General features: G+C 33.7%; 1 protein-coding gene and 1 pseudogene across 1 annotated transcript; both read right to left on the bottom strand.

Moving 5' to 3' along the window:
- Positions 1-6,028: 6,028 nt before the first annotated feature.
- On the bottom strand, positions 6,029-10,040 carry LOC108324324 (putative disease resistance protein At3g14460). Its single transcript, XM_017557254.2, has one exon. It carries the CDS (start codon positions 9,835-9,837, stop codon positions 6,277-6,279), a length of 3,561 nt encoding a protein of 1,186 aa, XP_017412743.1. The 5' UTR covers positions 9,838-10,040; the 3' UTR covers positions 6,029-6,276.
- A 1,301-nt stretch (positions 10,041-11,341) lies between these two features.
- LOC108326460 (putative disease resistance protein At3g14460) lies at positions 11,342-15,188 on the bottom strand (annotated as a pseudogene).
- Between the last annotated feature and the right edge of the window lie 267 nt (positions 15,189-15,455).

Raw genomic sequence — 15,455 nt, 5'->3', positions numbered from 1 at the left:
AATTCAATGACTATGAATAAATTTAAACTTTTTTCCATAATTTGATTTTAAAAACTATTTGTTTAGACAACTAAACAGAAGTTAATCTAGTATTCAAATAATTTGCCACAAATTAATAGAGACGTTCACCTAATACGAACATGTGCATAAGTACTTATGATCTTTTCTTAATAATTTGGTTTACTAACTTAGAATGATGAAGAAAATATGGAAATACTACTTTTGTATTTAACATGTTTTTCATGTTTTCCAAACCTAATAAAGCCATCCAAAACCTGTTCAATTTATTTTTCTGTTGCACCAAAAGTTTTGGCCCTTTTTTAGGTTTACACTGAAAGTGGTGATGATGGTGTTAATTAAGTCATAAATTAATTTGCAAATGGCAATTATGCAACCCATGTGCTATGTATGGATATATAACGAACTCTTTGTTGGGTCAAATTTTGGAAAAAAAACATGTTTAATATACTCTATTCAGTAAATTGTTAATGCCTACACTCTCCTTTAAAATAAGTGATATTAAAATAAATAAACATAGTTATATTTACAAGAATATACATAGAAGCGTGTTCAATGCGTATTCAGGGAACTGCAGGTGTGGCAGAGGCTTTATGTCTCGGTTCTGCATGCAACCGAGGTAGTATCAACTTTTCAAAAAGTTGTCAGGGGTTTTAGGCACCGATTCTTCCTGCAACCGAGGTCGTAACATTTTTCTACTTCAGTCCTTCAAGCAACCGAGGTCTATAAGGTCTTCTTAATTTCACTTTTGTCACCGTGTTTTGATAGACAGCGGTTTGGTGTGAAATAATGTATATTGTACGAGTTTAAAACCAAATATTATACTAGTGAGATATTCCTTTTATATACAACAATAAATATATCTTAATCTCAAACTAGTATTATGTTAGATGTAAAATTAAAAAGAAAAGAAAGGAATGAATGAAGAAAACACTTTATCTTTTTAAAATATCTGCACACACATTTCTGTTTTATAATATTATTAAAAGAATTTTCAAATATTCGGAAGACAATAATGATCAAATTGCTTAAAGATGACCATCTTATGGTATTTTTTTTTTTGGGAAGTATCTTCTTAAACAATTTAGAAAAGATAACAAAGTTAGTAGAATTAGCAAACAACTTATTGTGGGTTTAAAGTGTTAGGTATCAGTCATACAACACAAGCACAGACAACTAAAATAAAGATGAGAAAAATTTATAACTAACACAAGACCAAGGGCAAGGTCAAGAAAAATATTTACTAGATAGAAGAGATTACAACACCCTCTCTTTAGAGCAAGGAGGATACAAGTAAGTTTGGTGCATTTTACACCTTCCCTTACACCTCTATTTATATGCAAATGAGGGAGGGAAGTCTTTGCCCACTTTAGATGTGGGACTTCTAACAACAACAACTTCTAACAATTCTCCCACTTGAAGATTTGATTGAATCAATCATGTCTTCACAATACTTTGTCTTCCTTGTCAGTTTCATGCTACGTTGCTGATAGACCATAAGAGGATCGACTCTATACAAACTTGTCAGTATTGACCGGCTTTGTCATAACATCTGCTAGGTTATCTTTGGTACAGATCTTTTCCAAATCTACATCTCCTTTCTCTACTACTTCTCGGACAAAATGATATTGAACCCCTATATGCTTTGTCCTGGAATGAAAGGTTGGATTTCTTGCAATGTGCAAAGCACTCTGACTGTCACAATATACAGTAATTTTCTTTTGCTTGTGTCCGAGTTCTTCCAATAACCTTTGAATCCAGATTGCTTCCTTGCATGCTTGAGTAGCTGCCATGTATTCAGCTTCTGTGGTGGATAAAGCTACAACAGTTTGTAGTTTAGATAACCAGCTTACCACCCCTCCTGCAAGTTTAAACACATAGCCTGTAGTAGATTTTCTTTTATCAAGATCACCTGACAATAAACTCTGATCCTCCAAAACATAACGCATGCAATGTCTGGTCTTGTACAAATCATGGCATACATTAGGCTTCCCACTGCTGATGCATACGGAACTCGAGACATTTCCATCCTCTCATACTTGAGGTTTATAATTAACATTTTTTCTATCTCGGTGTTTAAACACATAGCCTGTAGTAGATTTTCTTTTATCAAGATCACCTGACAATAAACTCTGATCCTCCAAAACATAACGCATGCAATGTCTGGTCTTGTACAAATCATGGCATACATTAGGCTTCCCACTGCTGATGCATACGAAACTCGAGACATTTACATCCTCTCATACTTGAGGTTTATAATTAACATTTTTTCTATCTCGGTGAATTTGCATCTCGAACCAAATCTAGATAGAGAACTATTGACCGGGGAAGCTAGGATACCACTGTTAGGAGTATCAAGGGGGAGGTTTTTGACTAGGGAGTCAATGAGCAATGAGATGTGAGTCCAACCTTATAAGAGATTGACACCACTCTTTACCCAAAACCTTAAGACAATGAGTTAATGGGTCTTTCCACTTATAAACCACTCTACTTTCTCATTTCTCTTGAGACTTAAACTCACATTTGGATTCCCAACATAAAATATCATTATTTTTGAACATTTTTTTATACTAATAATATCGTTTTAATATATAATCTCTTTATGACCTCTTCAGGACTTTGCAAAATGGTCTAGTAGACTCAAGTTAAACAAAATATTCTTTAATTTTTTATAACTATATTTTTTTATCATGTTTTTCAATATAATTTTATCTCTAATCTTGAAATAATTTTAAATAAAAAATCAATAATTAAAAGTATGCTTTTTTTATGAAAAATATCTATTAAGAGACTTGAGGATTATTCTCTGATTTCGTAAAAAAATGTTTGAATTTCCCTTGATTATATCTCCAAGAATCTGAAGTTTTGGTTCTTTTATAGCCTTGTCTGCGTTCTATCATAATATAAACTACAGTTATTGATGATTTCTTTAATTTAATATTTTTATTAATTTAATTTTGATTTATTGAGTTGCCCATCCCTTTGTTTTTTATTTTTCTATCTGAAATTAATATTTCAGTATAGAATTTCAAATTACATGTTTTAGAAATCTTTCAAAACGAGCGAAAAGTCTTCAGAATATGATTTCTAGAATGAAAATTTTGAAATAAAACTTTTGGATTTCGAGAATGAGATTTTAGAAACACATGAATTGCATTATGGAACAAGCTTTTCATAATAGAATTTTCATAATAAACTTTCCAAAACGTATATAACTAATATTTTGAAATGAATTTTTTAGGATCAGTTTTGTGGACACATGAATGTATTTCAATAAAAGGTTTTTCAAACTGAGTTATATATATATATATATATATATATATATATATATATATATATATATATATATATATATATATATATATATTCTCTTGTTTAAATTATGGTAACGACAACAATTTGGGGAATAATTTTTTTTACTACACGATTCGGTTAATGTATAGAAGAGATACAATTTCATGTTGTATTCGGTTTCTTGGTGATGGATTCGGCTCCATCGTGTGGAAGGAATTGAATTCAGAGTAAATTATATTAAAAAATATTATATTTTAAAAAAATTATTTCAATTTACTATATTATAATTTTTTTACATTTTAAAAATTAATTTTAATTTTTTTATAAATATTTTTACAATTAAATATAACATTAACAATTATCATTTTATATTATTTTTATAATTAAGAATATTTTAGTAATCTTTAATTTCTACTAATTAAATAATATTTTTTATTTGTGTCAAATTTATATTAATTTTTATAAATTTTATTTCTAAATTTTCTAAAAATACAACAATCAATTCACTCTCAAATCTTCTCAAATTCATCTTTTAAAACAAATACGATATGCAAACACAAGTCTTTAATGATGGTAGGATGAGGACATATATCCGTGTATGGAGATAATTGAATCAAATATTGGGTTTTACTTCTTAAGCCCTATAATTTCTTTGCGAACCCCAAAAATTTGAAAATAACCATTTTATCTTGTGAAAAAGTGACTTTCAGAAATATATATTATGGAAAAATTTCTTCGAAATAGGATTTTCAGAATGAAATTTTCAGAATAAAGTTTTCAAAATCAGGTTTATAGAACAAAAGTTTCGGAATTAGACAGTGCATGAAATACATTATCTGGAAAAGGTTATTTGGATTGAGATTTCCAGAACAAACTTTCAGAATACATATAATATTTCAAAATAAGTTTTCTGAAACACTCTTACATATGAAATGTGTTCCGAAGAAAACTTTCCAAAATATTAGTAGATACTTATTGTTTTTGTTGTGTTTAATTAGCAGTTTTATTTTTAATAAATGATTAGTTAATTGGCTGAGGTTTTAGAAAAAAGTACAAAATTAAATAAATTTTTTTATCTTAGAATACAAAATAAAAAACGCATTCCAGATTCTACAATCCGAAATACAAAATTTGTAATCCAGATTATGTAATCCAAATGCATTTTTTATTTTCTAAAGTACAAAATTTTTATTTTGAATTATATATTTTAAAACTTTTCTGGTTATATATTCCGAAATTCAAGACAAAAAAAGGATAAAGTTGGAATTTTCAAATATATGAAGGTGACGGAAGAAGCCCACTAAGCGAATTAAGAAGATTGGACTTATTTTGAATGAGTTGGGTTTGGGGACTATGGGTTATATTGGCACATACATAGAACCACGGACGCATCTTGCACCTCCATACTTTCTTCCTACTCTCTTTTCATTTTGTGTTCAGAAATGTATATCTTTTATTTTAGGTTTCAAATTATACAATCTAAAATATATATTTTTTTATTTTGTATTCTGATTATCATTTCAAAATACAAATTTTATATTTCAAATGATATAATTCGAAATAAAAAATAAAAAATACAGTACAATAAAAAATTATAATTAAACAGAGATAAGATAAAATGGTCTTTTGATTTGAAATATGGAAGTGCAGGAAGCAAGTATACAAATGAAAACTTCAAAGTTGGCCAGAAATAGCCATAAAGATGTTGAAAAAATCGAAAGTTGATGGAGAAGAGTTCATTAATGAAGTGGCTAGTATTGGAAGAATACATCATGTAAATGTGGTACATCTTATTGGATATTGTGTTGAAGGAGAAAAGCATGCTTTGGTTTATGAATACATGACAAATGCTTCATTGGATAAATACATCTTTCAAAGAGAAAAGTATCCCTTTTAAGTTAGGAGAAAACAAATGAAATATCTCTTGGCATAGCTTGTGGAATTGCTTATCTTCATCAAAGCTTTGAGGTGCAAATTCTATATTTTGATATCAAACCTCAATATTCTTCATGATGATAACTTTATTCCAAAGTTTTCAGATTTCGAACTTGTAAAGTGAAAAGTATCCAATTTAAACGAATTTTAAAATAAGTTTGATTTTTATCTTGTTTTGATTTTGTTTAGATTATACTTAATTCACCCTGTTTAGTTTGTTTTGTTGTTCTTGATTTTGGTTAAAAGAATGAATGTTGCTCTTTGGTGTATATAATTGAAACCAAATGACCGTCCTTCAAAGAAGAGAGTTGTGGATTTGTTGGAAGAAAGAGTTCATACATAGCCTCTTAAGCCTGTTTATTATCCCCATGAAACAAGTGGAAATGATCGTGGAGACAACTCAAACCAAACATTATGAGGTTCAACCAGTTCTAGCAAAAATCATGGCAAAACCAACACTAATCATTCATGGCAGAGCAATGCTTAACTGACAAAGGTTAATATTTCACATTAAGTATGCAGAGGATCGCAACAAAATTGCTTAGAGCTAAATGTTTGTCGTCCTTTAGAAAATTTATTTGGAAGGGGAAAAGATTTTTAATTTGAAAGTGGTTGCTATTATATTTGTTATTGCCTAGTATATATACATCATGGTCAGGTAAACTGAGTTTTATTGGACTTGAGATAAAATCATGGTTATTGTAGCCAAATTTATATATGCATACAAGTCTTTGGTTATGGCAATCTCTGCAGGCAAAGGTTTAAAGTTCTTGGGTTCAGTTTTACATCATTAACCGAGTTTGCTCCCATTTTGAAATCAATGATGCCATATTCTTGTTAGTGATAGTTTCCTAATGCAACAAAAGTCATTTCATATTACTCAATTAAAAGTAAAAACGTCGAAGGTAAATTCACTCCTGGCTATATTTAAGCTATGTTTGAGGTACAAATTCCCAGATCAGTGTACCCCCTGAAAACCCTTTGAGCCTTCCATAAATGATTACTTACAAAATCCACATCAGTTCATATTTATAAAATAGACAGGTTTTGAACATGAGCAATCTTTCCCCAGTCTTGGCCTCCCGGATACTTACAACGCTGTTTGAGCAATGGACAATTGCCTGAAATGGTAAGATATGAAATGGATTTGGGAAGACCCTCATCTGGTAAGCATTGGAGGCTGGGGCAGTTAACAAGAAGCAATTCCTTGAGAGAGGGGACGTGGCAGAGACCCTTATAGTCCAGTTTTTTAAGATGTTGACAATCATAGATCCCTAGAGAAGTAAGAGAGAGTGGAAGAAAGCCTTCATCGGGAAAAGACTCTGCTTCCAACTTTCCAATAATAAACAAGGTTTCTAGAGAGGGATTGTCTCCAAAAGACCCTTTCAGTGAAGCAACAAGTTTGGAGGAGTTAGTGAGATACATCCTTTTTATATTTGATGGCAAACATCCATCAGAGAAGGACTCAAATCTAGGACAATCTCGTATGCTTAGGAATTCAAGACATGGAAGCAGGATATGTACTCGTTCTGGGAATGATTCAAATTGAGGGCAGTCAATGATTGCCAGATCCTGGAGATGATTATGAGCATGTACCTGTAAAATCGTTTGTAGATTACAACAGCTCAGGAGATAAAGCGATCTGAGTGTTGGGAAGAAGTCTATAGGAAAGGTGGTTAGAGAGTCACAGCTGTCATGAACAGTCAAACTTACAAGGAAATTATATTGCTGATTCATTAAAATACTCATATTGGGGCACGAATAAACTTTCAAGTCTTCAACAGAATCATGGGATATCATTTTCCCTATCCATTCCACAAACCATACTTCCATGTTGTGGTGTACTCGAAAAATGGTGACCTCTTTCCCATTCATTTTCACCATTCCATCGTACCCCAGAAGTTGTTTGCAGTGCCGAATATATACTGTCTCAAAATGAAGAATTTGCACTGGCAGGCGCTCTTTCAGCTTGGGACAATAATCTATAGCAAGATGGTGAAGACGTGGAAAAGCACCTCTCATGGCTTCACAATCCCATTTCTCCCATCCTTTCATGTGGGAGAATTTCAATGTCTCCAAGGATGGAAACGAACAAGAGCTACTCCCATAAAAGTCAGCATCAATACATACTACCCCATCAAGCCCTGATATTGTGAGGTCCTTGAGAAATGGCAAATGTCCAAGGGAAGGCAAACATTTGCATTGTTTACATTGGAACAAGCTTAATGACACCACATTCAATAATGAATAATCTCCAAACCAAGTTGGAAATTTTGTACCATCATAGTGGCTGATTGACAACTTCTCCAAGTACTTGGAAGGTTGGAGATTCTCCATGACATTTACATCCCTTTCTTTCAATGCGTCAACAGGGACCTGGTCCCTATTCCATTTTAACTTTAGCTCCCGAAGGTGAGTTTTATTTTTCAAATCTGCTGCTTTTGCATCGGAGGGGTTCTCAATATTCTGCAGCTCCCCAATTGATAGCCTTCCATGATGATCGAGTTGTCCTAGTTGTTGAATGCTGAATTCCTTACTTCCAACATCAAACGAACTCATGAATACTTGAAGATTCTTCAGTTTTTCCAAATGTTCTGGCACCTTTAACAGTTCAGTATCCATAAATTCAAGACGACGCAAATTGGTGAGTTTGTGTAAATTTGATGGCAGTTCCTTCAATAGTGGACAATTGTTGAGCTTCAGTATTTGCAAGTTGTAGAGTGAACATGTTGACTCAGGCAATCTTTCTATGTGAGTGTTGGAGAGATCTAATGAGCGGAGATGCTTAAGATCGCCTACTGAGTCAGGCACCTTTGTAAGGTTAGAACAGTTAGACACAGACAAGACACGTAAGAACTTAAACTTGGAGAATAAGTCATCTATCGACATCTTGCAATGCCAACTCCAATCTGTTGGCATAAATGTGTGTAACCTTTCAACATCATGTATACTTCCAAACCCATCAAAATACTCCACATGATTGGTTGCAAATGTAAAATGACGGGTTGTTTTGGGAATACCTTTTGTTTTGTCAACTCCCAATCTGAAACAGATGTCCTCACAAACATATTTTGCCAAATCGTTTAAAAGGTCATGCATGACAAAACATGTTTTATATCTGTTTGACTGTTGAAAGAAAGACCTCGATAATAGATCATCAAAGTATTGTTCACCTATATCTTCTGGACTTTTGTGATGATGAAATTGTACAAAATTTTCAGCAATCCACAATTGAATCAAGCAATTCTTATCAAACTCATAATCTTTAGGGAATAAAGCACAGTAAGCATAGCATCTCTTGAGATGGGACGGAAAATGGTTATAGCTCAGTGCTAAAGCTGGGATAACATCACTATCCTCTAATTCCCATATTTCGCTTTTTAATACATTTTCCCATTCTGAAATGGATGATTTATTGTGTAGAAGACTTCCCATTGTTTTCAAGGCTAGTGGAAGTCCTCTGCATTTTTCAACTATCTGTTTACCAATCTCCTTGAAAGCTGTATTTGCTTGAGTATCATTTTGAAATGCATGATTTGCAAACAACTGCCAGCAATAGTCTTCTTGTAATTCCTTCAGGTGGTGCTCTTTTGAGCGCATTGAAAGAGCAACTTTCTTACTACGTGTGGTGACAAGAATCCTACTTCCATGAGCTCCAGAATCAAGAGCTTTCTGCACTTGTTCCCATTTAGACCAGCTTTCGTTCCAAACGTCATCCAAAACAAGAAGAAATCTGTTACCACTAAGTATTTCTTTTAATCTTCCCTGAACCATTTCTAGGTTTCTACTATCATCAGTTGATCTGGTGATGGCCTCAAGAATTGTTCTTGTTACCTTGAAAACATCAAAATCATCCGAAACGCAGACCCAGGCTTTGATATCAAATTTACCCTCTATCCTCTGATCATGGTATACATGTTGGGCAAGCGTGGTCTTACCCAAACCGCCCATGCCCATAATAGAAAGTATTAATAACTTGTCACCATCGTCACTGTCTGGTGCAAGCCAGTTAAAGATAATATCTTTGTCATCATCTCTGCCATAAATATCGTCTCTTTCACTCAACAAAGATGTTGATGACGATTTTTGTGACACTTTACTATTGGATCCTGAATCAACCCCAACACCACTAGCCTCTTTCAAACCTATACGACTGCCTTCGTTTACAAGTTCATCTAAGTCGTCAAGGACTTGTTCCATCCTTGTTTCAATTTCATTTTCATCGATAAAGAAACTGACAGAAGAAAGGGATAAATTCAAATTCCACACCTTGTTAGATGTTCTCTGATATTCATCTTCCACTTCGCGCAGGGAGAATTCATATATTTCATCTAAGAGATCCTCAGCTTCAAACAGAGCATCTATGACATCAGCAAGCCAAGCCTTCACACGTTTATTTATGAACTGCTGTATATCTGCATCATCAGCAAGAGCGTCAATGGACCGCAGCTTCCGCTTCAACCTTTTCAGCAGCTTCTGATCAAGTTTTCTTCCACGAAAGAAGTGGAGAACTTGAGGAGAAGCCAGCCTATCAAATGCAACCTGAAGGAAAGCAGAAAGAAGAGCACCACCAACCAATTCTGCAGCCATGGTAGGAATTAGGAAAGGGAATCTAGTAGATGAACGAAAGTGCAGCTAATGGCAATCGCTCAGTGCAGGTTTAATAGCAATGGTCAATTTTGGCTGCAACGTAGTCAATAAACATACCCAAATGATATAAGGTTGCGTGTATCAAGAAAATATGGTTTTTCAGGATAAACAAAAATCCACTTATAAAGGATTTTTAATCGTATGCACTTGACATGAGTTTCTCTCTTTCTTTTCCAACCTTGTTTTGACATTTTTCATCTCTCCCTTCTTGGTGTATCAACTTACTCAGCTCTTTGGACTACATTATTCCTTTTTCAAGTAAACATTTCATTCTTTTTCATAGGTGCGATTCATTCTTTGTATAAATTTCCAAACTGTGAATTCAATTTGTAATGCATCTTGAATCTTTGACCATTTTTCCTGATTTTGCAACTCTCTAAGCAAAATAGGTGTGTAGGTTCAATGTTGAGAAGTCAAAGGACGCCCATAGTAAATTCATTAAAAGGAAGTCGAACATGAAGTTGCGTGAAGAGCATCATATACACATAGAAAAAGTCATCCTCATAACTCTCCTTGCCATGACATACGCTGTTAATAATATTAACTAATCCCATGATAAACTAATTTTAACTATTCGGATTACATTACACGTTTAATTTGAAAATATTAATACTAAAAGAAAAATGAATTACCCACACCATAAAATTATTTTCCGTGCATTAAACGTAAGCTATCCTACCTAAGTGCATTTAAATCTTGATATTTTAATCAAATTCGGTCACTTAAATACAAATTAAACTGATCGTTATTAATCAAATATAATCATTCAATTAAAAAATAAATATAATCGTTACTAATTAAGTTTAGTCTCTTAATTGAAAATTAATATAATCATTAGTACATATAAGTAAATATTAAGTAAAATTTCAAATAGTTACCGAGTAACATTTATATCAACATTCTTAAATATAAAAAAATGATAATTAAATTTGCATTTAAATAAGTTTTAGTCTTTAATATAAGATTGATTTTTACTTTAAACTATTTTTTCAAATAGATATTTAATAAATTAAATAATTTTATTCATCTAGATCAGTTCTATTTTGCATGTTTAAGTCTTGCATAAACATGTTATCACAAAATCTAGATTCTTGAAGAATCACATACACTAAATCACTTCTATTATTATATGCCATTATAGAAAAAAAAACATATAGATGTTATGATAAAAATAAGGTAAAGAATTAAAAGACAAATATAAATATTTCAAAAATACGTCTAAAGACACAATGTAATGTGAAAGAAAAAAAATACAAAAAAGTATATTTTTCAAGGAGTTAAATTTATTATGTATTTCATTTACAAAAATAATGTTAGAAACTTAAAACTTATTTAAGCTTTACCATTATTGCATTTAATAGAGTATTTAAAATAAAACTGATAGGCAGACTTTAAGTTTAAAGTAAATACATTTGTTATACCAGAATTTATTCTAAACCTAATCATCAATAAAGAGATAAAGGCTTAATAATTATGGAGTTATAATTTGTTACATGACCGGACTACCAAAAGACGAAAAATAGTTCATACACCACTATTAAAGTATCCGTACCATTAAACAAAATTAAACAAAAGAAACAACTTCACTACCATATATGTATGTATCGAATGTGAGCAATCTTTTTCCTGTCTTCGCCTCCTTCATGGTAACGCTGTTTCAGCAAAGGACAGTTGCGTATATGAAGAGATGAAATTGATTTGGGAAGACCCTCCTCTGGTAAGCATTGGAGGTTGGGACAGTTCCAAAGACGCAGTGATTCAAGAGATGAGAGTTCTAAGAGAGCCTTGTAGTTCAGTTTGTTTAGATTTGGACAATCATATATTCTTAAAGAGGAAAGAGAGAGTGGAAGCAAACCTTCATCAGGAAAACATTCCGCCTCTACTTTTTCAATCATTATACTTTCCAACGAAGAACTGTCTCCGAAAACTCTTTTCAGTGAGCCAACAAGTCTAAAGCAATTAATGAGTTGGATGTCCATTAGATTTGATAGCAAACCTCCTTCAGGGAACAACTCAAGTCTTGGACAGTCTTTGATTGTCAGATACTGGAGATGATTGTGAACATGATCCTGTGAGATCATCTGTAGATCAGGAAACCCATCGAGTTCAAGGTTCCTGAGTGTTGGGAAAAAATCCAGTGGAAAGATCTTTAGAGAGACACAGTCATCACTTTTTGACTCCAGAGCTGAACCAATGTCCAAGATTTCAAGAGAAGTGTCGAATAACATATGTCCAACAGTTGCCACCAATGATGCTGCCATGCCGTTCCCATCCGTTGTGAGCTTTTTCATTGTAGACCGCTCCAACTGCAGCTTTCCACACTCTTCTAGACGTAATTCTATCACACTCACAATCAGAGCTTCAAGTTGTTCGCAGTTAAAGACATATAGATATTTTAAACCAACGAACTTTGGCAGGTGTCCTTTCAGCTTGGGACAATTTTCTATCCATAGAAGTTGTAGACGTGGAAAAGCACCTGTCACAGCTTGGCATTCCCACTTTTCCCATTGCCTCATATCAAATAAATACAATTTTTGAAGGGATTTAAATGAAGAAGAGTTGTTCCCATGAAAATCAGCATCAATACTCACTATCTCATCAAACTCTGAAAGGCTCAAGTAATTGAGAAATGGCAAAAGTCCAAGCGGAGGTAAGCGTTGGCAAGATTCACATCCCTCCAACTCTAAGGACACCAGATTCGGTAATGAATTATCGAGTAACCAATTTGGAAATTGTTTACCAATATAGTTACTTATTGACAACTCCTTCAAGTATTTTGAAGGTCGTAGATTCTCAATTACATCCTCAGCTTTTTCTGAATCAATAGAGGAGCTGCCAATGAAATTCCATTTTAACTCTAGCCTCACAAGGTGGGGTTTGTTCTTCAAATCTGCTTCTAATGCATCAGAGGGATTCTCAATATTCTGCAGACCATCAATTGTTAGAATTCCATGAAGATTGAGTTCTCCTAATTGCCGAATATTCATTTCCTTACTTTTCTCAACATGAAATGAACTCATCGACACTTGAACATTCTTCAGCTTTCCCAAATATGCTACCACATTTTTCACTCCAATAACAACTAATTCAAGATAACGTAAATTGTCAAGTTGATGTAAACACGAAGGAAGCTCCTTTAATCTATGACAATAGTTCAGCTTCAGTGTTTGCAACTTGTAGAGTGAACTTATTGAGTCGGGTAGTTTTTCTATTTCAGTCCAGGATAGATCTATTGAACGAAGATGAATAAGATTTCCAATAGATTGAGGCACCTCTGTAAGGTTACGACAATGATTCAAAGATATCACACGAATGAACTTAAATCTGGAGAACAAGTCATCTATCGACATCTTGCAATCCCAAACCAAATCCCAAACCATAATTTAGAGGATGAAAATGAACAATGACGGGTTGTTTTGGGTATACCTTTTGGTTCATCAACTCCTAACCTGATGCTTATGTCTTGAGAGACATATTTTGCCAAATCATTTAGAAGGTCATGCATGATAAAATAATTTGCCCCTTCGTTGCTTACCTGTTGAAAGAAGGACCAAGATGACAAATCATTAAAATATTGCTCACCAACTTCTTTAGAACTCTTTTTCTGTAGAGGACTTTCTAGCAAATTTTGAGCCATCCACAGTTGAATTAAGCTCTCCTTGTCAAAGCGATAACGTCTGGGAAATAAGGCGCAAAAAGCAAAGCATTTCTTTATATGGGAAGGAAGGTGGAGATAACTTAAACTTAAAGCAGGAAGTATACCACTTTCATTTTCTGAAAAATCCCATATCTCACTTCTCATGATGCTTTTCCATTCGCAAAGGGATGATTTATTGTATAATAGACTTCCCATTGTTTTCAAGGCTAAAGGAAGTCCATCACATTTTTCAACTATCTTTTTACCAATCTCTATGAAGTCTGGGTCTGGTTGCGGATTAGCATTTTGGAATGCATGCTTGGCGAACAAGTCCCAACAATAATCTCCTTTTAATCGCTGCAGGGGGTGCTTTTCTGATCGCATGGCAGCAGCAACCTTCTCACTCCGTGTAGTGACAAGAATCCTACTGCCTTGGCTTCCGAAAACTAGGGGCTTCTGCACATCTTCCCATTTAAATGGATTTTCGTTCCAAACGTCATCCAAAATGAGAAGAAATTTCTTCCCCGACAATTCTTCTTTCAATCTTCTCTGAATCAGTTCCTTTTGTACACTATTATCTGTTGAACCAGTAATTGTAGCAAGAATTGTTCTTGATACATTGAGAACATCAAATTCCTCTGGAACACTGACCCAAGCTTTTATATCAAATTCACCTTCAATCTTTGGGTCATAAAATACATGTTGGGCAAGTAAAGTCTTACCCGTCCCACCCATGGCCACAATAGAAAGTATAGATAGGTTGTTGTGAGTGTCCGATGTGAGCCAGTTAAAGACAAAGTCTTTGTCATCATCTCTGCCATAGATATCCCCTTCATTTGGCAAAGATGTATATGTTAATTTACTACCCGATCCTGATCCAACCCCAACACCACCACCCTTTTCCAAACCTAGAATATTGCTTTCGTTTGCAAGAACTTCTAGATCCAAGAACAAGCCCTCAACTTTTTCCATCATGGATTCAATATCAAAACTGAGAAAAGAAGTGTTGAGGGAACTCCACACCTTCTTAGCATCACTCTGAGACTCAGCTTCCACTTGGCTTTTGGAGAGTTCATAATCTATCTCATCCAAGAGATCTTCTGCATCAAAGACAACATCTTTGGCCCTGAGAAGCCAATCTCTGACACGTGGATCTATGAACTGCTTTTGTTCTGCATCAAAAGCCACAACATCAATGGCGAGGAGCTTCATCTTCAAGTTGCTGAGTTGCTTCTTGTGTTGTATTTGACGAAATATGTCGACAAGACGGGAAGCCAAAGTGTCGATAGTCCTCCCGAGGAAAGTAGAAACAAGAACACCGGTAACCATTTCTGCTGCCATGAATGAAATTGTGAGATTTGAAGTGAAGCTTATGGGTGTGATTGGGTGCAGTGCAATGGAAATAAAATTAATAAGGTAATTTTTGAATGATGGCCTTGAATTAAGGTTGGTGAACTTTTTCCCTTGATGGCTCGTCAACAAGCAATAAAGAGTATTTGAGTCTTCCGACAGCACTGTTATTCACAAGCTGTACTCCATTAGCATGAATGAATGAGTGGTTGTGATAGAGTGAAGGTTCACAACTTTACCTATATTTTCTAAGAATTGTCAATTATTAGGTACAAGAGTAGAAAATGAATCAAATTCCATCCTCCAGGTCTTCGAGTGAATGAAGTAGAAACAAGAAAAAATACATAAAGAAGAGACATAATTGATGATAACAGATAATAATAAGATAATAATGATGATGATGATGATGATAAAAAGCTAAGAAATGAGATAGGAAAGATAAAAAAGAGAAAATAGTGGTAAATTAATAAAAGATAACAAGCGAGTGATATATGTAATGATATATTCAGATTATAAAAATAAAAGAAAGAGTGAGAGAAAAAAAAGTGATATATCTTGCCATAAGGATGTA

Source organism: Vigna angularis, chromosome 5 (assembly GCF_016808095.1).
Source record: "Vigna angularis cultivar LongXiaoDou No.4 chromosome 5, ASM1680809v1, whole genome shotgun sequence".
Classification (NCBI taxonomy): Eukaryota; Viridiplantae; Streptophyta; class Magnoliopsida; order Fabales; family Fabaceae; genus Vigna; species Vigna angularis.
This window is presented reverse-complemented; position numbering and strand designations above follow the sequence as displayed.

Excerpts from the sequence above, each read along its gene's own strand:
- LOC108324324 (XM_017557254.2), bottom strand. The coding sequence starts at position 9,837 with ATGGCTGCAGAATTGGTTGGTGGTGCTCTTCTTTCTGCTTTCCTTCAG.